The sequence below is a fragment of the Thunnus maccoyii genome, chromosome 13, assembly GCF_910596095.1.
Source record: "Thunnus maccoyii chromosome 13, fThuMac1.1, whole genome shotgun sequence".
In the NCBI taxonomy this organism is placed as follows: Eukaryota; Metazoa; Chordata; class Actinopteri; order Scombriformes; family Scombridae; genus Thunnus; species Thunnus maccoyii.
Window position 1 is genome coordinate 15276999 of NC_056545.1, and position 27799 is coordinate 15304797.

Below are 27799 nucleotides of genomic sequence, written 5' to 3' on the forward strand. Positions count from 1 at the left end.
CTGGGAATCGGCATGCAAAAACATTATTCCCACTGCATTCTTATTACAGAGTACATTTCTGTGCGTATCTAATTTACACAGGGGAACATATGGAGAGTATAAGCATATAGCCTCTGAAGATGGGGTGTTTTTACAAGCAATAAGGGCAGCCCTCACGGGTTCAAACAAGACAGGAAACATTTGAAATGCCTTGGAAGAAACTCAAAACCAGACTCTGAGATCTGACAACACAGCCAGCAGGAGTTGAGGTCAGCTTATTTCTTGTTTTTTTTTTACCAATACAGTTTATAAAGTCAAGAATATTTGGTAACGTTAATTTTACTGCTGAGTGATTTCCTAAGAAGTTTCCAGGAGAGAAGTGTACTTTGGTACTAACTACAAGGAAAACAGAACATTTATTTGACAGAAGTTCTCCATCTAAACCTGCATTAACTTGAGTTTTAATGACTTGAAGGCAGCAGAACAAGCTGTAAACACCATGACGTTTCACCTCATAAAGTTCTTGTGTTTCTGTCCAACAAGTCCAATATTTAATCTTCTTTTAGCTCAATTTTGGTCTCCACCAACTCATGAGGGAAATATGCAGCTCTTAGCTGCTAGATGCTCCACTATGTTCAACAGCTAGTCGATAACTTTGTCTGTCTGCTTTTTGGTGCTGTGCAGATAAAGTACAGTTGGTTTATCAACTGCGGACACGCTGATGAGAACAGTGAGAGTCAACCAAAACAGCAAACTTGCAGCTGCAAACCAAAACAATGAACTAAATGCTGCTAACATGCTCCATGGAGTCACTATGATGACAACTTGATTAGAGCAGCTTTAAACCAACTAAATATTTGTGTATTATTGTAAACTTTAAAACTCTTCATATATGCTGAATTATAGGTTGGCTTGTCGACTAATTTCCAATTTTTTGCAAGTTCAGCTGACCTGCTTTGCACTGACTAAAAGACTCTCTGGGTTATGTTACTTGGATTAATTAATTGGATGTGTATAAATTGAACAATGTCTCTCTTTTCCCTGTAATTATTACCAAGTTACACAGTTCTTTCTAGGAAACTTCTTTGAAATTATTCTGACATTATGGACTTTAAAATCAAAACGTTACCAAATAATTCCTCTGAACATTGTTTTGTATAAGTTGGATATATAGCAACATGTTGCTTTTTCAATTTTCTTGTGTTAACATTGTTTTGTTGCTATTAAAATCCTTGCAGAGATCAGCCAAACAAGAACAATATCCTAATACACCAGAATATTTATTTTGCAGTTATGCTGAACATTTTGTTCCTCTCAAATGGAATAAAGATCCTCCGTGACTTTGGGTAGTGGTATCAAATCCAAGAGTTTGGCTTTTACAAAGAAAAATGTGTGTGCTTAACAATAATGATCATACAGGTCAAGAATACAGAAATCACCATTTAGAGCAAGACTGAGTGTGAAGCTTCTTCTGATTGGTCCAACAGGGACAGTTAGAATCAATGAAAATGATCGGGGGGGGGGGGGGAGTCTGGTATGAGAACAATAATCAGTCACATGGACATTGTTTGAGTGGATCTGAATGCAGATGCCAGTTTAATTCTTGGATTATTTCTTGGATAATGAAAAGTAATCAGCACCATGTGACAAACTCTAGTCGGATCATGGCTGGAAATCAGAGTCAAATCCTTTGTGAGAGGGAAATGTTGTAGTATGTTTTAATATCGTCTTGGAGAAAGCGGAGAAAACTTTGTGAATTCTTGTGACAAGTCTGTTGGCCTTTTTTTTCAGCTTGTGTAGAGAGCATTGCACCATATTGATTGACATTGATAATTCATAACACACACACACGCACACACTCACGATATTTTGTACATAGTAAAGAATGGCGACATTAATTGGAATACATAAATATATTTTCTTTTGATTTTATATGTCATCACATATGTCAGATAGAAGAACGATATTACCCTGATTTGCTGAAAAAGAGCTTTATGGATCCACTTAGCTTTTATTGGACAAGAGTAGCACAAAGTTACACACTCTATTAGCTTAATAGTTGACTGTATAGGATTTATGTCATCAGAAAGAAAAAAAAAGAATAAGGAATAGTTTTACTGGCGTGGATTTTCACTCATTTCCTTGACTGTTAAAATGCCACAGAGTCTCCTGGTTTGAATGTAAAGTTGCACAGCTTGCACCTATCATGTTAAATGTAAAAACCTGTGAGGACTCTTTCTTGAACCAGCCTTGTGATCGACAACAAAACACACACATACACACGCTAAATTCTCTCGTCAGCCGCGAAGCTGCCGGCTCAACCAGCAGCCCTTTAACCACTGTTGACCCCCTACCAGACCTGGGCGAAATTACAGCTGAAAAAAAAAAATGCTTCAAATAGTTGAAATATTTGAAGCCATTTTCAGATATATTCTCCCTGTCTGCTACTTCAGTCAAGGTTGTTTTGAGCCTATCAGGCTGAATGGTTTTGTTGTTATTGTTGTTGTTGTTGACCGTATATCAGCAGAGCAATGTCATAAACTTCGGGCATTTGCCTCTTGGCAAATGACATGTCTGCTGTGTTATTATTTTTGTTTGTGTGTATGTGAAAGGTTATTTAAGAAGGCAATAAGTGTCCGGATTGAGTCTCCATTTGTAATTGGCTTGCCATACAGTACAGTGATATAGTAACTTCCCCCAAGGCGGCCGGGAACAACATCTTTCAAACTGGCTCTTCCTGGCCGCCCCAGGCTAAACCCCTCCTCATTAAGTCACAAGTAGAAATCAGTTTACAAATGATAACAATATAGCTCTCTGGAGAAATGTGTCTACACTGTACATCACCCTGAAGAGGAAGCCAAAGCAGAATCAGTTTTTCCATAGGAAACCTCTACTGAAGGCAAATGAATCATGACGCCAAGGGGGTCAGCATCAGGATCAACGTAGGGGCCCTGGAATCAAAACCCTCTATATTTTTTTAAGACCACAAACACATTATCCACACGGCCTCCGACCAGGACATACACCTATCCCGTCACAGAAACAGGCATAGCCAAGACACTGGGCCTCCCGAAGCCAAGCAATGATACGCTCTCATACAATGCCTCATATCATTACATGGCTCCAGAAATATGTAGATCTAATTCTCATCAGGCTGTAGACCTACTCCTTGCTAGTTTATAGACTTAGCCAAGTCAGGTAATAGACCGGTCCTAGCAAGTAGTCGTCAAGTACACTTGCAGCATTCACACCAGGCCTTTTAGCAGCAAATGGAAGAAAAAAAATGCTTTTCTTTTTGTTTTGTTTTTTCCTTTTTTGGACAAAGTGCTTTTGTTTTTAAACATATAAGATAGAGTATTCTATACATATATCTAACATTTAGAAGATACATATTAACTTATAGTCTATTTACAAAAATGAATCACTACTAAGAAAATAGCTGTGGACGGTAGGGGGGAGAGCAAGTCATTCGGCTACAACTAGACTAAGAAGTCAAATAAGAATCATGGATACTCATCATTCTAGTTTCAGAAAAAGCACCATTTCTCCCTTTTTAGACGGAACAGAAAACAGTAAAAAAAAAAAATATGTATATATATATATACATATATATATATATATAAATACATATTTGTGTAGCACTAGCTGTTATTCAATCACACGATACAGAAAAACCACAGCTCTGCATCACCATCGTCGGTGTACGTTCTTCAACTCAAACTAAGCTGAATTCAGCCTCGTCAGACACATTTTGTTTTATTAGCCCACTAACCGAGTGAATTTGGGCTGAATTTTGAAATTCCTGGGAATGTCAGTGCTTCCTCCAAGGAGGCAGCAGGGAGGTAAGCATACAGGCATCATGCATTTTTAAAGGTTGAACACGGTGCCAGTTTGTGGCCTTATTACTGTAACTGTGTGTGTGTGTGTGTGTGTTCTGGTGAACAAAGTGATTTTTTTAACTGTTGTGATCAGTCGAGAGGGATGGAAGCTGAGGACCGAAGGCAAGGCCAGGCACAGATAAAATTCAGCGACACAACCTCAAAGACAGCAACGTCATTCCCAGGAAATGCAAAAATTCAACTGACTTCATGGTTTAAAGAGGGAATAAGACAATGTGCAGTGCTGAATTCAGATCAATCTGGGACAAATTCAAAATGGCTTTGGCTTTCTAACAGCATCTCTGACAACACTGCAGCTGGTTCCTTATCTGCCCTCACACCTCCACACTGTTGTCCTCCGAGTTTCTTGCTTTCTCGCACCCGTCACTGTCCTCGCTAAAGACAGCATGTCCTCATTCTCTTTATAGACCATTCAAAACTAGACCATGGCTTCGCTGCATTGTGTGTTTTAAATAAATCCAGTCCTGATTCTCTGTATTTCACTCAGACAGCAAGGAGACAGGAGAGGTCAAGTGTCGTGTACAAACTATCAGATTGACTGGCTGCTCTTTAAGACCCTTCTCCTTTTTTTTCCCTCCACTGAATCTGACCAATGAATACCTCCAAACCAACAGGAAAGATAGCAAGCAGCTAAAATATAAAAATATAACAAGAACTTTTTTTTTGTTTGGTTTTTTTATATTTTTTCCTCTAACTTTCTCAATGCAAGGATATGCTTTAGAAATGTGTCATGCTTAAAAATGAACCAATTGTCATGAAAAGTGGCATTTCACCATTGATAGATATATCATTAATGTTTCTATATACAGTACTTTAAAACACAATTCAGTTAATATTTTGTTGATGAACTAGACCTCGTCTACATACAGAAATCAAACAAAGTGACACAGGAACATAACATTTTGGTTATTCTTGGTGACATTTTGACAAACAAGCAAAAATGTAACATAGCTTATCTACTAGCGCTCTTGGTTTTTGTCCTAGATAGCGCCATTAACACAATTAGCTTGTGGAGGGAGGAATCAGTTCAGGAATGAAGTGCTTCCTAAGCAACAAATCTACTGGAGAAGCCCACAGATGGGGTTAACTTTTTAGATTTTAAAAAATTAATGAATGTTCCTTTTCTGTACAGAATTGGACCCAAGCTAATTTCACAGTTCTATGAAGTTTCCTGACCCTCCCACATTTCTTACATTCAATACGGCGTCAGGTAAGCTGTGCAAAACCTTACTTTAACTGGCTGGTCGCCATTTCGTTGCATGTGTCTTTGGTACAAAAAACAATCAAAATATAGTGTGCAAATATTTTTTTGTAACTCTAAACTAAAAATATCTGTGAACCCTCCCCCAATCCCCAAAGACAGAGTACCAAAAACCATAAGTAATCTATTGCAGAGCCCTCCTATATACACAGACTCTGTGGCATCACGCAACGAGAGCTTCCTTTTTTTTTTTTTTTTTTTTATGTACATTCAGAATATCTTTAAACAACTGAAATACACAACCAACCCTACAGGTGTCTCCCTCCATGCATCCACTAATGATCTCACTCAGTGTAAAGTAGTCCTCTCCTTAGCTGAACATCAGAGAGGTCTGACCGATCACCTCTTCTCTCTCAATCCCTCTCACACACTCACTCAGACTTACAGAAACACACACACACATACATACACAAGGCACAATGAATAGAACTCTGATCAAACACTAGTATGAACACACCAAACTGTTAGCCTGGTCAACTCTACTGTACAAAAAGGGGAGCCGGTGCCATTTTTTTCCCCCACTGGGAAACACTTTTATATACAGCTCTAGGAGGAGATGGGTCACTGTTTATGTCATCTTCATCAACGTCACCACCATCATCTTCCTCACAAGTCTGCTCCCACGCTGGCAAAAAATGCCAATTTCACCCAGTCCAGTTATAACCAGCACAAGGCCAAAAAAAGCACCAAACTACATGCGCTTCCTCTCCACACAGTCAACTGCATCCTGTTGTTTTTGTCAAAATTAGCCTTTATTCTTCCTGCCTGCTTCAAACTTCAGACCAACAGGATTTCTGTTGCTTATTTTTTCAATTTTAACTTTTAGCCACTACTGATTTTTGTTTCAAGCATTAAAAGATGCTAAATGGTAACAACAGCAGAGCTGAGGAGATGGCATGAACATATTTAGGCCTTCAATACAAAATATATCCTGCCACCCCGTGACGCCTCAGAGCACGCTGCTTTTTTCTCTGCAGCTGTCTCGGCAACCAAAGCTATTGTCATCAAAGTGCTTTACTGAGTGTGTCAATTTAAACATCCTGGAGTTAATCTTTGTTGCCATGTTCTAGGAAATGATGACTGGAACTTTTTTTTTTTTTTTTTATCCTTTGATGGTTTCCTCCAACGTGTAACAATTCTTCCTCTGTCATTACAACCTGTGAAAGTATTCCAGTGGTTACACTCGTGTGACTGTCTCCCGTCTCAGCCATGGTCTGGCTCTGCAGGAAGCAGACCTCCGACAGAACCGACCCTACACAATGCTATGTTAAACACATCTAATAATCACCAGTGGATTTAGGACGTGCTATTAGCTATACACCTAACCATCACTTGCCTACAGAGACGCTTTTCCCGGCGCTCATGATGGGTTGGGAGACAGTGACGCTCTGACTCTGCGCGCAGTGCGCAGAGACAGAAAGCTAGGGTGTACGCCATACAGGTGCATGGCTAAAACAAGCACACATACATACACACAGGGAGTGGTATGTGTGTTTGTGTGGCTAACGATGTATATGTACTCTGGGTTGGAGGGGCATGCAGAGGGGAGCATAGTTACAATGGGACAGCACGGTGGTAATATTTAGTCCACTCCTCTCAGTGGACCGCAGTTCGTCTAGATTTTGGAGGTGGGGACTCGCAGGCCGACCAGTCCGCCAGTGGGATCACCGCGTCCTGTGTTCTCCAAGATCTTGTTGACGAAGTCCGAAGTCTGCCCAGCAACAGGTGGTGCCACTGCACACATTTTCAAAAGACAGGAATGACTTAAGAACGACTTAGTCAAGATACTGATACTAGTTCTTTAAATGAAATGTTATCTCCATTAAGAGAACTTCCAAGTACATTTCTAATCATCTTTCACAAAAATCATCTTCCTCACCAAGTGTCTCCTGGATGAGCCTGTCCAGAGTGTCAGTCATGTTGGTTGAACGTGGAGAAGAGTCCTCCACTCGTACCACTATCTCCTCCTTGATGGCGTTGATCACAAACAGCAGCCGATCTACACGAGGAAACACACACACACACACACACACACACACACAAATCAGAAAGGTGAACACAAAATACTGAAAAAAAAAATGCATTCATATTCAGATCAGGGATTTTAACAAAAATACAAACATAAAAAATGAATCATTTGTTGGTGATAGCAGTAAAAAAGATCAGATGTTCAATGTTAAATGTGACAGAGCTCAAAAATAGATACTTTCAGAAGTACAAATATAGGTAAAACACAATAATCATGCTCCTTATTATTATTAGATTTAGATTGACAGATTTAACAGAGAATCACTAACAAGTCATAAAAACATGGATGCAGAGGTTCATGAACTTGGTGTAAATACTGTAGCAGATGTGGTGTCATTACAACGTACCGTACTCTGTGCTGAGTCCCCAGAGCTTCACCTTGTTTGCTTCATATTGAGCTTTCTTTTTTAAACGGCAAGCTCTGCAATACACAACAGATGGGTGGAGATCTCTTTTTATGAAAACAGCAGGCATTAGGAAACATGACAGATTACTGTCTTGACCGCTACTGTCAACTACACTCATGTTCTAAGTGATTTTCTAAATTGATATCATAGTTATGCATTATTGACTTAACGGCTCTTTTATGTTTTACCTGGACGCCAGCTTGTTCTTCTCCTTGCGGGACCATGGCCGTGCAGTGAGCGGCAGCTCGCTGACAGGGGTCAAGTCACTGATCACCTTGTTCAGTTTGCGGAGCTCAGTGCCAATCTGCAGCAGCTTGCGTGGATTGGGAGTCAAGTCTTCCACATCTGTGCGACGAGACTTCTTCAGCATGTACTTTCCTTCATGACAACCGAGGAAAAGAGGATGTCAGAGATCATTCTCATGTCATCTTTGATGTTTCAGCAGCCACACAGCACAAAAGATTGATCAGCTATAGTTCACCAAGGAATGGAGCACCGATACTGCCAGAAGTTGTGGGTTGTGAGTTTTTTATTGATTCTCAAGTTCATATGTGAAACCCGCTGTTATCTGAATCTAATAATAGTAATAAAAAATAGTAATAAGAATCTAATAATATAATAATAATAAAACACTTTTTGGCTTTTTCATCAGCAAAATGTGTCTTCATTTCTTCTGTATTTTTTTACTCTTTATTATAATATTTGATGCTGAATATCTTTATCATAAGACTTCATTCACAGAATTTGGATCTGTCAGGAGCAAACAGTTTGAGTTTTAACCATTCGGTTACAGTTGGAGATACTTGCTGTAGATCTATAACAGGTCTGAATTCAGTAACAAAGAACATAACAACTGTCCTTTGGTTATGATTACATTTTCAAATGCCACAAGCTTAGAGAGCTTTCTCTTTCTCTTTCTCTTTCAAACTGTTACTAAATGTTAAAAATGCAATGAGTCATCCTCGACACTCAACAATATTAATTTCCCAACAAAGGCATAAAATAAATAAATGCGCCCATGAATCTAAGAGAAATGCTTTGCTGCCAGTAGAAATGGCTAATGTGCTTTGAATTTCCACAGTTTCTTAGTGAGGTAGAGGTGCATGTCTGTGCCTTTTATGTGAGAAATGAGACATGCTCCTTTTATTCACTTCGTATATTCAATGCGATCACTCAGACTGTACGATCGCGGCAAACTGCTGTGCACAGCTGCTGACTTGCACTATAGTGTCTCCACTAAAAGGTGTATATGATTTATGCAGTGAAATTAACTGTCTAAAATACAATCATTCAAAAAAAAGATAATCTTATCATGTGTCACATAAATTATTTCCTTTGAAGATTCTCATAAAGCTTTTGACTGAACATCATCAGTAAGTCTTGCAGCGAGGCTTACATCCTACAAAGTCAGCCTGTGGGTATATTTTGCTCAAGTGTTAAGTTATATATATATATCTATGTGTATATAAATATATATGTGTATACCATGGAGAGGCCCGTTCTTCTGGTACAGGTTGCTAGGCAGCGTATGTCTGTCCCACTCAGACGGCTTAAGCATACGTTCCTGTTTGGAGGGGGTGAGCTGCTCGCTGTACTCCCAGAAGTAGCGACGCTTGCCTCTCTTTCGGCTTGAGACTCCTGCTGTCAGGCCTTTAATGTCCTCCATCAGCTCCACGTCACAGCCTGGTGGAGGTGGGAGAAAACCAGAAAGGAGAACAAGGAGGGAAATATTATTTAAAATAACGACTGGTTACAAATTTTAACCTGAAGTATGAAGATGACTGGTCTGTACCTGGCTCAGAAAAGGCGTCACTCATGTCGTCGTCCTTGTCTGCTTCGTAGTCTTCGTCCTCCTCCTCTTCCTCCTCCTCCTCCTCGTTCTCAGACAGCTCGTGCTCACTGCCGAAACCCTCATCGTGGTCTTCGTCGTCTAGCTCCAGCCCTTCTCCTTCCTCCTCCTCCACCTCTTCCTCCTCCTCCTCCTCCTCTTCCTCCTCCTCCTCCAGCTGGGAGTGGGCTCTGCCGGCCAGTCTGCGGGTCAGGAAGAGAGAGTAGTTGTGCTCCTCCTCCTTGCTTTTCTCCGTGCCCTCGACAACCAGAACGCCGCCGCTAACCCCTGGCACGCTATCGCCGCTGCTCACCAGCCCAGAGGTGCTGCCCTCCATGGCCTGGCTCGCCTCGACCAGTTGAGGCACAGTGGCAGACCAGGCTACAGGCATCTCTCTCCTCCCCGCCCCCTCTGCCCTCCTCTCAAAGCTGCCGGAGCAACTGGCTGCAGCAGCAGGAAGTCCCACCAAGGTGGCGCTAGCTGAAGTGGAGGCTTTCTCATCTTGGGGTTTGGAGAGTGGTAAAGGGGTATCTGAATCAGTCGGGGAAGGCATGTTGGGCTGAGCTTTATGCACAGCGCTCACACGGACTTTAGCCTTCCGCACAAAGTCAGAGCCGTTGGAGGCTGGGGCTGCCATCTTGGCTCCCTGCCCCTGAGTCTTGGTTTGAACTTGGGTGTGGTCCTGGATGAAACTGAGGTGGTTCTGGGTCTTGGCCATAGTCTCGGTGCTGGAGGCGACAGGCCTGGTGGCTTTTTGGGAGCCTTCAGGGAAGTCTGGGAGAAGGCTGCGGGAAGGACGGGAGGAGGATGTGGAGCTCGGGGAGGGCCGTGCAATGCCGGGGCCCGATCCTTGGCCAGGGACCAGGGGTCTCTTACTGTGACAGGGAAGCTGGGACAGCGGAGGCTGGGGGGCAGGCAGGGTCAGGTCAGCAGGGGGGTAGAGCGCCTCACACACAGACTGCGAATCCTCGCTGTTGAGCTGAGCCAGCGTCGGGGTTCGGCCAATCACTTCCTCATCCTGGTAGGGGCTTGAAAAGTCATCCAATCCAAGGAAGTCCACCTCTTTGGTGCCCCAGATGTCACAGCTGGCCAGCCGCGTGTATCTGTCAAGCACAGAGACATACAGTGAAACTCTGAGCTTCTATTGTCTTGACACTGTAAACAACCTTTTAAATATCCCACGTTTTTTAATGCAAATTTTGACTTTACAGATAAAAACACCTAAATATTAGCCTAATATGATACCTTAAGTTTTTGGTGTTAAGATGGTATGTCTAAAAAGAGCTAACTGAAAAAAAGAAATTTTACTATTTCTCTTTCAATTACGCAATCTTGTTACACCTTCTTCAGAATATTTGCATAGCATTTGTTAATGCAAGTGAACATTTTCTTTTGCATGTTTGAACACAACAGTTCACAGAAGTAGAGCTGTGAAGATTAGTTGATTAATCACTAAGTCACCGATAGAAACTTAAGCAGCAACAATTTGGTTAATTCTTTAATCCTTTTAATCATTTCTCGAGGCAAAATTACAAAAAAAAAAAACAGTTTGCAGCTTCTCTAAAGTGAAGATTTGCTGCTTTTCTCCATTTTATATCATTTTTAAGTGAAGATTTGAAGCTTTTGAACTGTTGATTGGACAAAACAAGACGATTTTATAGACCGAACGAATAATCGATTCATAAGTATTTGGCAGATTGATCAATAGTGTTTTTAATTGTTTGACACAGCCCTAGAAGTTAACATATCATCTGCAGAGTTTGATTGATACAAAGGATCCAGACAGATAAATTAAGTTACACATGGAAGCAGGTTCTGAAATTAACACCCACCAAGCACCAAATGCAGGTAGATTTTACGTTTGGCGAGTAAATCTCGGAAGGTTCTCCGCCATACCGGTGGTGTACCAAAATAGTCATGTAATAAAATATCTGGCCTGATGGCTCGGAGTAAATTATTCATGTTTGTCACTATACAGTGTAAACACGCACACCATATGTGTTTTTTACAGGCGTCTAAACAGTGCTGCGAAACTGTAGGAGCACTGGAGACAGTCTGAGGTGATGAAGCGCCAGCCACAGACTCTCCGCTAAACTTTCACTTGCCGCCAGTCTGCCGTTAGCTACCATTCATTAAATAACTATTACGTGGCGACATTTAGGAGTAAGCCATCCTTTAAAATGAAAACCCACCGACAAAAAGGAGAACAAAGCACATAAAAAAAGAAAGTTTTGTGAGAAACAGAGGTTTGGAGATAAAGGACTTTCAAGAGGCTGGCGACAGTATAATGCTGAGGCTGTGGAGACGTGTGTGTCGCCAGTAAGGCCAGTAAAAAAATATGCCTGGCCAGTGGATTTTTTTCCATCTACCGGTGTCCTTGGCAGGTGAGTCAAAAAGTTATTTTCAGACACTACGTGGAAATGCATTCCTCTAAATGCAGTTACTATTTAAAACTGCAAAGCCAACGAGTTACATGACAGCACTGGTCATACAACTTTCAAACATCACAACACAGTACAGCGTGAATCAAAAACAGCTTTAGGGTGAAGTCACACTGGACACGAAGCAAATTCTCACTGAATTGAACATAAATGCCATGCGTTCCCCATGCTAGGTTGCTGTAGCTAGTTAATAGCACACCCTGACTTCATGTGTGTGTGGAGTGTGTACGTACGGCTAAGATTTTGATTTCAAAATCTACCAGGACCGGGAACTCAAATTGTTTCCCCTGAACTTCTTCCACTTGTCTTTCTGCAATCATAATGTAATGTCAGAAAGCTTGTGCATGTTTTTCAAGTTGAAACATTTCAGTTTGAACGGGGAATCTGTGCCTTAATTTACACCCTGTCGAGCAAATCTGGATCTGTTCAAGTTTGGGGTTTTTAACGCCACATTTTTGGTTTGGTTCCGTTTATGGTTTTAATTTTTGTAACGAGTGATAGAAACCTGAGGGCAGGCAATAATATCACAACCTACAAATAAATCCCAGAGGCAAACGCAGAGCTCAGAGGCTTCTTAGCAGTACATCTGGGAGTTATAGTTTTAACACCTACGCACACACTCTCTGCTTTAATCTCTTTATGGGAGGAAGCTTGCCAGATGAAGACTGTCTGGTAAAACCACAGTAAGGAACAATGGTACATCAGAACACATAAACAGTATATGACTTCTGCTGACCCAGAAACACGCTCCACGAAACATCAGAGTTACCAAACAGCAGCGCAGGACTTCACTGGACAGTCAAAGGTTGTAAAAGAATGACTCACACATGAGCCAAAAGACAGAACACTTTCTTCTGTTCCACTTACACACGACCTCAATCAACCCCGTTTATTAGCAGCAGGATCCCCCCTGACCCTGCAACAGCCAGCACTACTCCACCTCAGCTGTAACAGCTATCACACTTCAGAGACTCTTTTCTGCCCTCAGCTGCCACTCAACATCACAGAGGGAAAAGTACACAAACTATTTTAGCAGCAAGGCTTGGGGATAGCTGCAGGACAGAAGGAGCATCACCTGAGATCCCAGGAGACTGCGGCAGCCAGCTGCTTTGTTGTTTACTAGCCTCTCAAACCACTCCCTGCCCGCGAGCTAAGTCACTACCTGCTTCAATTCATCCGCTGTCATGCCTGCGTCAGGTCGAGATGACCTGTCTTGACGATTATCAGCCAGTGATGTTGATCTCTACTGCAATAAAAACCTTTAGGCACCTGTCTTATCTCATAACGTCAGGTATCCTGAGTCCACATGATGCAGGGAACCACCGAGAGCAAACTCCTCTATGCCAGAATCTGTGGTATCGGCTTGATAGCACCAGTGAGGCTGTGAGACTCATCTTCTTCTCAAAGCCAGTGTTTTGCTGACAAATTAAAATGCTCAGCGAGATCTCTGGACACTAAATGGAAGCTCCTGGATGATTGGTATTTTATATCGTGCTAGTTGCTGAATTGTTATTGACAATTAAGCCACCAGCAGCTTCAGAAAGTTTGGGCGAAGGTGAAACACAGCACGCCCAGTTGAGTTTCATTAAATTCCTCAGTATAGTTTTCCTTATATAAGTCGTATTTACTTTTTGCAGTTTTTAAGTCGATCTAAAAATAAGTTGTACAGCTCATAAATAAATGATCTCGGTACCTGGTGAGGTCTTCCCAGTAGGAGTCCCACTGTTCGAACGCTGAGCTGCTGTAGACCGTCTCACATTCGCCCAGACCCATGAGCTGATCCACACAGCCCTCCACCTCCTTGCCTCCGTCCCCGACCCCCACCACACTGTCCCCACAGGGGCTCTGCCGGTGGGTCATGTCTCTGTCCTGCAGAGAGGAGGAAAAGATGGACGTGAGTCAAGCAGGTAGTGGATAAGAAGATGTTCAATGTATTATTCTATTTAATTGTTAAGAGTTCTAGTGTATAGTGAAGGTTTTGTTAGCTTACACATGACATTTACAGTAGGATCAGAAAAACTGATTACTGAGGCCTGAAAATGACTACACATATTAAAATGTGTATGTAATTGCAGGTCATCATTTTTTTCAGGACGGACCAGTAATTAATAAAACTGTTACCGCAAAAATCACAATAACTAGTAACAAGAGAGGGAGCGCCTCTCGTGTCACACAATTCATCAAACTGATCGTGGTGGGAAGCAGAGAAACTAATGAGTGGCACATTAATGTTTTTTTTTGACCTTCAAAGAAGATGATTGAAAACTGTGAAACATATAAGAAAATGTTGAAAATGTTTTTAAAGAGTGGCAGCGAGGGCAGTATGACAATGTACGTTAAACCATCAGAGACCATCAGATATTTTATATGATTTTTGCATCAATATGATGAAGAACTGATTTTTTTGGGTTTTTTTAATTTGCCTGATTAGCCAAAACCAAGCAGCTTCTCAGTTGATTTTCCAGGAACAATACTATATCCCAATATATACAGTATATATATAGCTAGATATTGTTATATAAAAATCACCCACTCCTGGAAGCCAAAAGTAACAACACAACAAACTTGAAGCACATCTCTGGGGCCACCGCGGATCACTGAACAATGAAGGTCATCACAGCACATGTAAATACTGCTGAGGGTTTAAATTTTGTCATCGTCATGAGGAGATTTTGGCTGCACTATGAAACAATCAGCACGCTCTAGTACTTGCATGTCTATGGAATTAAAGTGTGACAACATTTGTAATTAGTTTTTCTGTCATCTAGGTTTGAATTTGACCATGTTGAGGCAAAACAGATGAACTGACAACTATCTCTGTGTCTTCAGGAGAAAAGGAAAAAGATCACATGAAGACATTTTAAATACTTTACATACAGTAAAAGACCTCACAGAATCCATTAACTTAACCCTTAGCTGTCTACTGTGGAAACTAACTGGAAGGTCGGAGAAGATGACGGGTCGTCCTACTTTCGCTGTGGTGCAAGAAACTGAGAGCATGACGGTGAATCACTGTTGTTTAGTCTACGGCAGACAGTAAAGTGAGGGAGGCACCTGCAGCTGACAGCGTGTGTGATGACAGGTGAGCTGTGAGCCTGGCAAATGTCACACTGCTGCGAAACGATTAGGCACGGGCCTCTCTGTTTCAAACGCCCCCCGGCAGCTAAGCCAACTGCATGCAAATGTTTATTTACAGTTTATTAATGGAAATGAGGTTCATCAAATTCTCACTTCTATGAATATGGTTGTGTAAAACTTTTGCATATGCAATATTTGTAGTGTTTTATTGATTAGAATTTTAAAAAGGAATAAAATGAAGAAAAACAAAATGTCACTGGCACTTACTATTCATTGAATTATTGAATTAGCATTCTCTCTGGTGTTTGTTGAGAGTTTGTGTGCTGCGTTTCTGTAACCTAATAGGCTTTCTTTTTTTTTCCTCCATCGGGTGGGGACGCACGTGCTAGTCTTAGCTGCGTGCAACTGCAACCACTCGAGCCGTGTTGGCAGAGTACGAGTGTCTTTCCACAGCACAGCACGAGAAGGTACAAGATGTTAACCTTGATGACATGTTAGAGATTTTCTGAATTGCGAGAACCGCAGCGAGAGGCTGTTTCTGCTGGTACTGTTTGACCATGCTATATTTAAAACTGATCTGCTGACCAACTAGAACCAAAAAGTATGGCTATATCCTGTTGTGTAGACCTCTTTTTAGTGAAGAATAGCACAGATATTGAAAGCTCCACTAACTCAGTGATATTTCCCATAGCCTCTCTACTAGAAAAGTCTATTGGAAGGCTTTTAATATGAAGCAGCAGCAGCAGGGAAGGTTTGGTTTGCATCAGCAGTAACTTAACTCAGCAGTTACAGGGTCCAAACTACAGAGAATCAGTTAGACGCTGCAAAAAGTACTGAGAGCTGAACACAGAGAGACTTTTAAAAACAGAGCTTTCTCTGTAGTCACCTGCACAAACAGGTGTGCACAGTGTTGAGTGCTCAGCTCTGCTACCAAGTAGGACCACATCTGTGCAGCTATCCCCTGCTGTGAGGACACAGTGAAAACACATGTTCACAGCTGGAAGCCATTAAAGCCGACTAACTTGTGCCTGAGGTTCAAGTCTAGACCGTGTCCATATGCGTTCTTGTGTGTATTTGTTAAACTCCCCTAAACGTCTCACACTGCTGCGTCGTCAACATCGGTCTGTGTTTTTTTTTATCTGCCACAGACAGCGTGTTGCTCTGAGGGGATTAGTTTGTACCAGAACTAAAGATTTGCTCTTTTTCTGGCAACACACACAAACAAAAAACTACAGCTGAGCTGAGATCAGCAACAGCTGAGCACTGAAGAACAGACAGATGCTCCTAAAGTGGGTAAGAATCATCAGTATGCGTAGAGTAATCTTTGATGTCAGTGTTTTGATGGAAGCTAAAGTAAAGTATGATCAGCATGTTTTAATTAAATGCCAAAACAATTTAAGCATCTAACAACAATCAACAAGCTATTCATTTATTTTCCCACTACAATAAGAAGGCCAACAAACTATGACATACTTGAGAAGACTTTTATCTATGTGATGCATGAGTAAATTTAGTTTGGGCTGGTGATCTTTAAACTTGGATCCTTCATTCAGATGCAACTCAGAGATAGCATAGCGTGAGCAGCTGCGACTGATTTGAAAAGAAGTCAGGCTCAAAAGATGGTTAGCAAGGCCTGATGCCTGGCTGCAGCACGGCCTTAGTGAGAATGGAGTGTGTGTGTGTGTGTGTGTGTGTGTGTGTGTGTGTGTGTGTGTGTGTGTGTGTGTGTGTGTGTGTGTGTGTGTGCAGCCACTCACCAGTTCGTACATGAAATCTGGGTCAGCGCTCGTGGCGAGCAGCTCGGTGCTGGTCAGGGCCTGGTCAGCAAACGAGTAGTTCTGAAAGTCGTCCCCAAAGGGAGGCTCCATCCCACTGACGCTGGGCTGTAACACAACAGAAAACAAGAAACGTCACCAAAACCAAAATCTGATAACTCAGGTTCTTCCGTTGTTTTTCTTTGCCCTCATTTCTACTGCTCCTTGTCTCACTAAAGTATTATATCATATATAGTATCATATCATAATATAGTAGAATACAGTATTATATAGAAAACACTATGATTAGTTGTATCACTTTTATTTGTCACAGTGTTAAGTTGTACATTTATCATAACACTTTTTTCTTTGCTGTATTATTTTCATTTTCTATTTAAGTCTGAGATTCAGATCACAAAAATGTCAACCAAGAAGACAATGAAGCCAAACCAGAAACATTAAGCAACAGTAAATAAGTTTACTAAATCTGTTGTGTGCAGCATATGCAGTAATTATCACTATTGCTTATTGTTAATCATTTGCCTTGACAACAACTGCTCTTCCTGGAGTCCATATTGTGACTATCAGTACAATAATATGAGGTTTGTTTCTCACACAGACTCTCACAAGCTGGTTTTGGATCATCTGCCAAGAATAGAAAATATGTTTTTTTAATTGAGTCTAATAACTGAGCAAGCCAATTGCCTTTGAGAAAAATGACTTCTTATATTTACATTCTTTGTAGCCAGAGGCTTCTTGTGGTTAAGTTTCTCTTAACTGGAGAAAAAGGGGATGTGAAGATTTCTCTGTGATGCACAGAGCTAGCTAGCCTCATAATTACTGGTTGACACACACACACACACATATATATATATATATATATATATGCTCTCAATTGGAGCAGATCATTGCTCATTTAAATTCTGTTTTTTCAGCGTTTTGCCTTTATTTGACAGTTGACAATAAACAAAAACAGAAAACAGGAAGCATTGGGTGGCAAGGAGAGCACGATTAAATCAAACTGGAGATTTTGCAGCTACAAGTATTTGTCTCAGACCAACAGGAAACCAGGATGCTACATTTGTTTACTACAGTAGGCTAAGATTTAGCAAAGATCAGAGAAAGCTGGCCAAACGACAGGGGTGAATTATACTAGCATCTTTTAAAACGATATGACAAGGTAGCTAAAATATATTTTGATGTAAGACACCACATAATAATATTAATATATAAGCCTATGATATTGACTAACTGTCATTATGTCACTGTAGTGTTTAATATGGGTGATAATATGATAAACAAGGAGCTGAGTGGACAGAAGAGCAGCATCATTTGAAAAAGAGAAACACATAAAGGGCCCAGATCATCTTCTCCTGAGGCTGATTGTGTAATGTTTCTATTAATTCAGCACCACAGAGAATAAAAAAAAAAAAAGAACTTGAATCCAAAATGATGTTCACCCTCAACACTCTGCGCCATTTCATGCATATTTTTAGAAGGATCCAGAGAGTTCAACTCACTCACACACACACATCCATTCACTAGCTCATTCACTGTTAGCCCATCTGCCCCCAGCAGCTGTTCGGATGCGGCGTCTACAGACGTCACACTGAACCCGGATCAGTGGCTCGCCTCGTTTAACGCTGCCGGACTGAGCTTTACATCCATGATACTGTCTGTTCCACTGGATTTGCAGATTTTGATTTAATTTGTGTCAGTCAGTTAAATTTTAGTAAAAAGATACTACTAATACTAAAATACTAATCCCTGTAGGTCTGTGTTAACGATATCATGGTTTTTCATACAGTTTCAGACATTCAGGTTGATTCTGTAAGTATTCAACAGCTGGAAATAATCTGATCATTTTTTAAAAGGTCAGGCCCGTGAAGGAGGAATCCCCTCTACCTGTGTGGCAGTGACGGTACCGTTTCCCTCTCTCTCTTGTCCCTCTCACCTGAGGCATTGCCAGGCACAGCTTAGTTCCAGCGAGGGGAACCTCTGGGTCTCCTGTCCAGTCCCAGTGGTGTGAGGTTGTCTGATCAGCACAGTAAATTACTGCTGAGGGAGATGAATGCAGAGTGGTGGTGGATGCAGCCTTGCAGAGCTGGGGGGAAAGGGGACAGGGGGATGGGGGTTCAGTAACTGGGCTCGACCTCGTCCGGTCTGTTGTGGTCTGTTGGGGTTCTCTGTATGCTTCAGGTCTGTGGTAAAAAAAAGAAAAACAGAGATGGTGCACAGAGAAGAGGTATTAGGATCAGGAGAGGCAGAAACATGCAAATAACGACAGAAACTGAAAGAGGATGTGTGACATTAACAAGTGTGCAAACAAAGCAAAAAAGAATGAACTAAAACTATAATTTAATGTTAAACAAATAGATCAAGGAGTGATAAAATGGCACAAAAAAACCCTAAAAATGACATTTAAGTGTTGTTCAGCTTCTAAAATGTGAATATTTGCTGGTTTTATTCATATTCTGCGACAGAAACCTGAATATCAAGTCATTTAAATATGTCAAAACATTTAAATTTCAATTCAACCTTGAATTCGTGTTGGGACATTTTCCATCATTGACATCTGACATTCCGTATACCAAACGATTGATTGATTTAATCAAGAAAATCATTAGCAGATTATCGAAAATGAAAATAATCAGAGCTGTAGAGTCAACTATCAATCAACTATCACGAGGTGTCAAAAAGACACAAAACAGACAGTTTTTAAAAGGACGGACTTAAGTGGGGGAGAAAAGGCAAAAAAAACGATGTATAAAACACTAAATATTGTGGGTAAAGATTATGAATCAGGATTATTAGTCGTACACACAGCAACAGGTACTGTACATGTTCAGTAACATTCAGATGTCAGAGAGAAACACTTCCAGAGTTGGTGCCAGTTTACTGATAACGTTTCATCAGAGCACATATAGCAGAGGATTATTAAACTATGTTCTAAAAAGGTCCTGTTCTCCTCACTGAAATGGGAAGTGAATTTCAGTTGCTCAGTCATTTATGGTCTTCAGATGTTAACTCGACACTTTTTGTTACAGTACATTGTGAATGAAAATTAACCTCAGTAGAAATAGCCTTTTCCCCACGTACCAGTCCTACAACTACTACAACAACAGCCACACCTTTGTTTGTCACATAAGTAGTTTCTGTATCTTTAAAAAGGAACACATCGTGGGAAACACTGTCCTACTGCTCTAAAAAAAAAAAAGCTGCCCCGTTGCCTCCAGAAGTCTGTTTGCCTCTGTTTAATGTTAACTACTGGACGGGAAGCCGGGCCTTCTGTCTCCATATACACCTTTATCCTCTCTATTATGTCCGCTGCTACTTCCACAACAGACTGAACGCTTAAATATACTCTAATGTTCTGAGCCTTCTGTTACAAACACGTGAGTTAGCCAACTATCTGTGAGCTCCACTCAGGTTTTCCTGTATCACGAAGCTTACTCGCCACGGTAACATATGCTGTTCAGAAGATCAGATCAAAACCTGTCAACCGCCCGACTACTGACCAATGTAGGGAACAATTATTTTCATTATCGGTTAATCTAATCTTATTTTCTCAATTAATTTGATTAGTTGTTCGGCTACACAGTCTACAACCCAAAGATGTTCACTTTCATAGAGGACTAAATAAACCACAAATATTCACATTTAAGATGATGAAACCAAAGAATTTTAGCATTTTTTGCTTAAAAAAATGACTCAAAACGATTAATCAATTATCAAAATAGTTGCAGATCAATTCATTGTTTAGTGAACTAAACATTGCAGCTCTCGTCCAATTAGATCACCGTCCTGAGTTTACAATAAAGTGACGACTTATTAAGAGCGACAGAGCAACATTTCAGCAACAGGTCAGTAATAACACTTTACCTACATGATAATTAAGTCAGAGATAACAGAGTGTGCGCCAACGGTTATATGTCATGTTAGATAGTCCACTCCTGATTCTGAGTTAACAGAGCCAGTTGTTAACCAGCTTCATGATATCCGAGTTCACCAATGTTGAAGCCGGGCGACACAATGAACGCCAGACTACATTGAACCTGCTTCACGATCCCTCATGTTCTTCTGAAACCCGTCTTAGTAGAATACTGAAGGTGTGAGGAGTATTACAGACTGACCATTAAAGGAAATAATGTTTGGTCACATGATACTTCCGATGATCTCATGTTTCTGATGCAGGTTATAAATAAATATCGATCACAGCGACCACAAACTACAAACACTGTTTAAAAGTAACACTAAGGTTTGTAGTCTGGTAATGTGACAATGTACTAAAAATTGTGAGGGAAAACACCAGAATACTAACTTCTCCATTTCCAAACACAGTGCAGCAGTGTTTCTATTGGCTGACCGAGCACATCCGCTCAGTCAAAGTTGAACAAAAGATGAACTCTGACCTGCAAAAAACCACCGAAGCCTGCTGGACATCGAAACAGGAAGTACATGCTTAAATTTGTTAATATTCCTTGACTGGAAACATCACGTGAATGCACCTTAAATCCTGTTATTTTTATTTGTTACTCAATAAAAACGATGGAGGTAATCAATGATAGATACTGTTTCAGTTTTCAGCGATTACACACAATCAATCTCATGTGACGAGGATGATATGAAGTAACAAGCTATAGTGTTGTTAATACTGCTCTTGCTGCACAGACAGATCCGGAGCATTTGGTAATGAATGAATGTGTAAATATTTGTCTGTCTGTGTGCATTGAAATGAGCAGCACAATGCTCTTCATTGTCCACTAACAACATTAAGTCCATCAGCAAAGCTCCCAAAACATACAGCAGCTCTGTCTAACCAGTAGCTGCCGGAAGTATCAGAGAAATCTGTGGTGCACTCCAGTCCCTGTCCCCATGATACATTCACAAAACACTAAACAACTTTTTCCGTACCCAACCACATCCCCACATCCGTGGGTCTTCCCCGGCGTCTTTAATCGTCCCTTTCGTCTTGACATTTGTTTGTCGTTCTTTTGCTTTTTCCCCCGCACCTACTGACCACGACACACGGGCTGAACTTTGGTGCCTTCGCTGCTTTTGCATAGCAAATAAATGAAAATCTGTACGGAGACATGACCCCTGCAGTGAACAGCTGACACGCTCAAACGTAACATTCCTCCAAGGCCGGAGGACGACATCGCTTCCTCTCACTGGGTGCTGACTGATTCAAATGAACTTCTCACCTCTAAGATCTGTCCCCTGTATAAATTCCCTTTACATAGAGATAGGAAGTGGCAGAAAACACCGAGGTGCACACTACACACAGCAACACCTACAAGCAGCAAGGCATATGCGCACACACAAGTCTGAGAATGCAGAGAAATATGCGCGCGCACACACACACACACACACACACACACACACACACACACACTCTTAGCGACCAACAATACTATATATTTAGCAGTGCAGACTGTGAAAAAAAAACATTGTGATATTTATTATATCTCAATGTGTACTTCCTTCCAGGGCAGCTGAGTCTGGTTTCACTTGTAGCAGAAGCAGAATAAGGAAACATAAGGCCTGAACACAAAATAACACCACACTCTCTGCTATCACAGAAGGAAACAGGAGCCTGTGTGTGTTCACGACCGGGGATCTTACGAACATGCAGAAACGAATCACAACGCTCCCCACCTCTCCCGTCAAAGCTGCGCCAAATATTTTTATTTTATTTAGAATTTAATATAATCCATCTCAGTGCTGAGAAGCTGACACAGGCTGTGATGTAAAGTCAGAAATTTATGACCGTGCCTGACAAGCCCCGAAAGAATCGAGCTGAGTTTCTCTCCCAAGCCTTGGTCAGACTTAGTTCAGCAATAAAAACGCCAGCACTAGATCTTTTCTTTTAGTCCTTATACTGTGGGATTTAGCTTGGTTTAGGGTCACAGCGGTCCAAACTGCGGGCTTAGGTCAGTGTTCAAAGGTTCAGATTTTCTCCAGACCTACTTGTCGACATTTTAAAAGGTTATGACAAAGACGTAGCAATGTTTGTTAAAGAAAGATATGTAAGATGCACTGATGAAAACAGAAGTTGCTCAACAGGACAGGATTTTGCAGCATCATGTTTACATCTCAGAGGTGCATAGGGGATAGACATTTTTACTTGAGACTGAAACAGCTTTATCCATTTAGTCCAGGTAATAAAACACTACTCTCACTCTCAGTAATTTGATTGACTTTTGATTATACTGTTACGGTGTGCTGTGGCTGCATCACTCTTGACTGCTGCAGCTCACATTAGATATATCAAATGTCTTTTAACACAACTTACAAAATGTGATTTTGGTTTTTTTTTGGAATCCTTTGAAAACTAACTATGACACATGGGGTCATAAAGAAATCTCTCTAGAAATGTACGATTTTCTGTGTCGCTGTCGGGTTCACCTATGCGGCCATCTGCGATCAAGTCAAAATGGACTCCAGAAACCGTCCGGCCTTCGTCTCCTTGTGCTTTACAAACGAGCATCATCTGGAGCCACAGTATGAGCTAATAGATAGAAATATGTTTCATCACGCTTAAATCAGTGGATTAATCAATCAGTGAAGTAACAAAGACAACTGAATGCAAGGTTGATAATCATGTGTTTTACCCCCGGTGGCCTAATGGTTAAGACGCGTACCACGTGATCGCAACGTCCACAGTTCGACTCTTGGCCGGAGGACCTTTGTTGCATGTCATACCCCTCTCTCTCTGCCCCTGTTTCCTGTCTCTCCATTGACTGTCACATAAAGGCAAAAAGCAAAAAAATTGTCTTTTTTTTTTAAAAATCATGTGTTTTACAATTGATTATTTGTCATTTATCAGGCAAAAATGCCCAAACTTCATTGATTACGGCAGACAAATGTGAAATGTTTAGGGTTTGTTTGGTAGCTTGTTTGAAACAAGCAAGCTAGAATTTCCAGAACAAAAACATCAACATAAATCAGCATAAACTGCATGCCTAAACATATATCTTAATGAAGACACATGCTTAAAAACACAATTCCTCTTCATACGCAATCATATCTGGAAAACCAAACAATAAAATTCCACATTTTCAACAACTAACTACTGTATATTTGCTCCCCTCCCTGCCAGTTCAGGTCTTAACAATAACAGGACTTTAGTTGTGACTGTGCTGCACTCAACTCATAACTCCACTATCATGCAAACAGCTCATAGTCTCTGCTTCACAACATTGGATGTGATCCAAGTAGGCCAATCACCAGTGTCTTATTTGGGATGAGTTGCCTACTGATACCAGTTGGTCCCTGATCCCTTAAGAGATAACAAGCAGGCGATGCCAGCCTGTTTACTCAAAAAAGACGTGCAAGAATCTCTGCAAGCATCATGACAGGTCACTTAATCCACGAATCCTAAATGTGTGTGTACAGTGTTGCAAAAGATAAACAGAATATGGATGCTCACTGACAGCCAATTTAGCGCTTGAAGGTTGCAGCTTTTAATGATTAATTGATGTAGTTGTTTATTATTAGATGCCATAAACAGGCAGGTAATAGCAGGGCAGGCAATTCTATATTATCATGTATCGACTGATATATGATCGGGGCATTATCATTATCGTAGTTTTACAATAAAAAACATTACAGAGGAACACAACTCACTGGACTAAACATCACAAAAATATTCTTATTCTCTACTATTCCATGATCATTATTTCAGTGATATCACCCGGCCCTACTTGACAGAAAAGATTAAGAAAAGGGATGACGACAGATATCACATAGCGAGTCTGAACCGAGCACATTTGGTGAGTGTATGGTTAGAGGTCGCTGTGGTTAGAAAGACCAGCCCACTCAGACACCGAGATGCACTACTGGTGCAAATTCTCTCCTCAGCTCACCGAGCAGCCGCTGCACCAGCGTGCTGTACTGTAAACAGCTCTTAAGACAGCAAATTCATTGCTGCTTTGTGGCCGTCGGGTTACATTCAGAAACATTTAGGCTTACGTTTGTTTAAAAAATACATGCGTACAGTACACGTATACAAAACTTGATGTGTTTACTGTTGTCTTGTCTTACTTGTAAGTATTCTGGCTGATTGATTACCTCGGTTTTAGTAAATTCTACAACTAAGAGCCATGAGTTCAAGTTTAATGTTGCAATGGATCGGAGCCACGAGTTGCTGCGTCCTTCATTTCAGATGTGTTGTTCTAGTCTACAGCAGGTCTGTAACATATCTACAGGAGAATTACTGTAAACCAGTAGGTCCCGAACTAGGTTATAAATCTCTTTCACAGCAGACATCTTGACTTGTCAAACACAAGTGAAACTAATAACCTTGTTAATTACTGCATTGCATAAATAGCTGGAATGGAGCCATAGTTAATCTTATCAGCTCCACCTGTGCGTTTCCTGCTATGACAATTGAAAATGTCTCCTGTGAAAAAGGTCAATTGATCTGGTTCACTTGTGACTGATGAAGAAACAAGAGATGTGTGACCAGGCAAGGCTAGCAAGATTTACTCAGAAAGCAAAAAAAAAACATGTTAAGTTTAAGTACAAGATGGACAGACGTCTGTCAGGGAAAGAAAAACATGCGATGCTCGTCCGGCAAACATCAGTCAGATCCAAAATATGTAGAAGCTTATCATAATCTCAAGTTGACTGTCAATATAGCAGGAGAGCCTTTGGTATAAAAACTCCGGCAGTTTGGCAAAGTGTAACTTGTCATGTGAACAAGAAGGCTTTGCGAAAAGAAACAAGCAGTTCATGTTCTCAATGTTATTCATGTTATTGCAGTAAGACTCAACATGGCTCCTTGTTTGTGTTTCCCCCGAGTTTCCCCCGGTATTGTTACAGGTCTGGATTGTTTCAGTTTCCATGCGAGTTGCACCGAGTGAGAATCTCTGCTGTACGCACACGAGGACACGGATGTATATGCATTATGATAATAACGAATAAAGAATTATTATTTACGTGGGGAAAAAAAGATTTGAAAAGTATCTCACATTTGACACACATGATGACTTGACATGTATATGCGTTTATGGTGTTTATTTATCTCTCGCTGTTACAAAACGATAAGAATCAATGATTAACTCTAGTACAGATACCGCAACTGCTAATGAAGGAACAGTGAGCTCCGCAGCATCCCAAAACCTTATGTAAACACAGCAGACCACCACACTGCCAACAAAAACACAAACACTACACAATAAGATATGAAACAGATGTCGAAAATATGAAAGTATTATAACTTGACCTTGTTAAAAAAACATATTCAAAATTATTTCCTGGCATTTCTAATAAAGTGCTCTATCTATCAATCTATCTATTTATCTATTTGTGTCTTTCTGTCTGTCTGTCTGTCTGTCTGTCTGTCTGTCTGTCTTTCTGTCTGTCTCCCTGTGATAGATTTACTTGTTTTGGAGAAATACAACCTGAACTTCTGCATAATAACAATCATTAACATCTAACATGCAGGTATATATTACAAACGAACTATGATAAAAGCCAGTAAAGTCATAAATATCACCATTATCTCCCCAGTCTGTGCACTCATTACAGATCCTCAGCAAAGCAAAACAAAGCCTCAGTCTAACGCACTGTGCCAACACCCACGTAATCCGTCGTTCCTATTGGTCGAGAGGAAACGACGTCCCGCCTCCGGGCGTGTCTGAGTGGCCGGCACGACTGTCAATCGCAAGAGCTGCTTCATAATAAACAGCCCGTTTTCACTCTAGGTTGAGGCAGAAGATAAACAAGTTGGAGGCCTACATGCCCGTGGCCTAGATAGCTATATTTAAGATATATTTAAAATCTAATCTACCACCCACCATAAAACGTGAACGTAAAACGGGATTATACGTCCACCAGTGACATTTCTTTGCATTTATACCGAAGGGAAAAAAACGACAAATCCACGGTTTATCTACCCAAGTCGGTTGATAAACTACAGCACGCTGTTTAGGTGAAAATCCAAACTAATCGCTACTTGAGATATGTATCCTCAGTGGAAACATGAGTGTATTATTTGCTTTACAACACACTCCAGCAGCTGTGGATGTGTTTGGTGTTGGGGGGCGTGTACCTCCCGAGAGGCTCAGGCTGCCTGCAAAAAAAAAAAAACTCACAGTTGAGCATTTAACTGGCCCACTGAGGCTTTTCCTGCCACAAATACAGAAGACACAGCTTCTAGTTCTAGCAAGCTTATCAATAACACGACAGATATTTGTTGTAGCTGCATTTAAGGACGTACCGCGTGATTTTTGGGGGGCAGTTTAAAAGTAGAGAACAAGCCAATCTTCTTAGATAAGTACAGTTATAATCATCATGACATTGAGTTAGACGTTTAACCCCACTTCTGAAGAGACTAGACAAGTAATTTACTAAGAATTCAATTTCTAAAAGACAGCAGGATGTTATTTTTGACCGGTTTAGCGCCGACAGTGACTGAAATGTACCTCAGCTAGCTACATTTCTTCACCTAAGTTAACGTTAAACACGTCCTGTTAAAACTCGATAGACTGCAGTGGAGGATAATCGTGTTTACTTGCGTCTAACTGTGTTTTTTTTAACGAAGAACTGACGAGTCTTGCTTCAGCTCACAGTCAGTATGGCCTCCGTCCGCCCCCTTCCTCATCCCAGCTGTAGCCCGACACACAACAACAACCGACCTGCCGTTAGCTTCGCGGCTAATCCTTCCGCCGCGGTGAAAAACACCGTGTTTCCCGACAAAAAACGATCCAATAACGACCCTACTCACTTTTAGGATGCCCATGCATACGTCTGGCTCCGTGTTGGACCTCGTGTATGCTCTCGTGTTGGAGGTATTAAGGCCCCATTTTCAATGGAGTCCACACGCTGTTGCAGCTCTCTCGGGTTTGTTTTGTTTTTCTTCTTCCTGACGGGTTCCTGGAAAGCGCGTGACTGCCCGACCACGTGGGGCGCCGGGGGGCCAATAGGAGCAGAGCCAGAGGCAACGTTGAAGACATTTCTGCAATATTTTCACTATCACTAACATCAGTGTCATATTGAAAGTATTGCATTATAGCCTCGCTTTTTATCAACACCAGTTTTGTATCAGACCATAGCCTGGATTGTTAGAAACAATGAGGTCAAAAAACGTCATTATTTTGACTTTTTATATTTCATTTT

General features: G+C 41.0%; 1 protein-coding gene across 1 annotated transcript; it reads right to left on the reverse strand.

The window, feature by feature from the left end:
- Positions 1 to 284: 284 nt before the first annotated feature.
- Positions 285 to 27524, reverse strand: crebrf (creb3 regulatory factor). Its single transcript, XM_042431155.1, has 10 exons — positions 27408 to 27524; positions 18630 to 18876; positions 16679 to 16804; positions 13537 to 13712; positions 9367 to 10505; positions 9060 to 9257; positions 7763 to 7952; positions 7515 to 7588; positions 7019 to 7138; positions 285 to 6873 (listed from the first exon to the last, which is right to left on the reverse strand). The coding sequence occupies exons 2-10, from the start codon at positions 18636 to 18638 to the stop codon at positions 6755 to 6757; spliced, it is 2151 nt and encodes a 716-aa protein (XP_042287089.1). The 5' UTR covers positions 18639 to 18876; positions 27408 to 27524; the 3' UTR covers positions 285 to 6754.
- Positions 27525 to 27799: the final 275 nt, after the last annotated feature.

Bases quoted from the DNA above. Each gene is read 5' to 3' on its own strand.
- crebrf (XM_042431155.1), bottom strand. The intron at 7,589-7,762 runs GTAAAACATAAA...TGTGTATTGCAG, and splicing joins AAGAACAAGCTGGCGTCCAG to AGCTTGCCGTTTAAAAAAGA. The intron at 7,139-7,514 runs GTACGTTGTAAT...TTCCTCGTGTAG, and splicing joins GGGACTCAGCACAGAGTACG to ATCGGCTGCTGTTTGTGATC.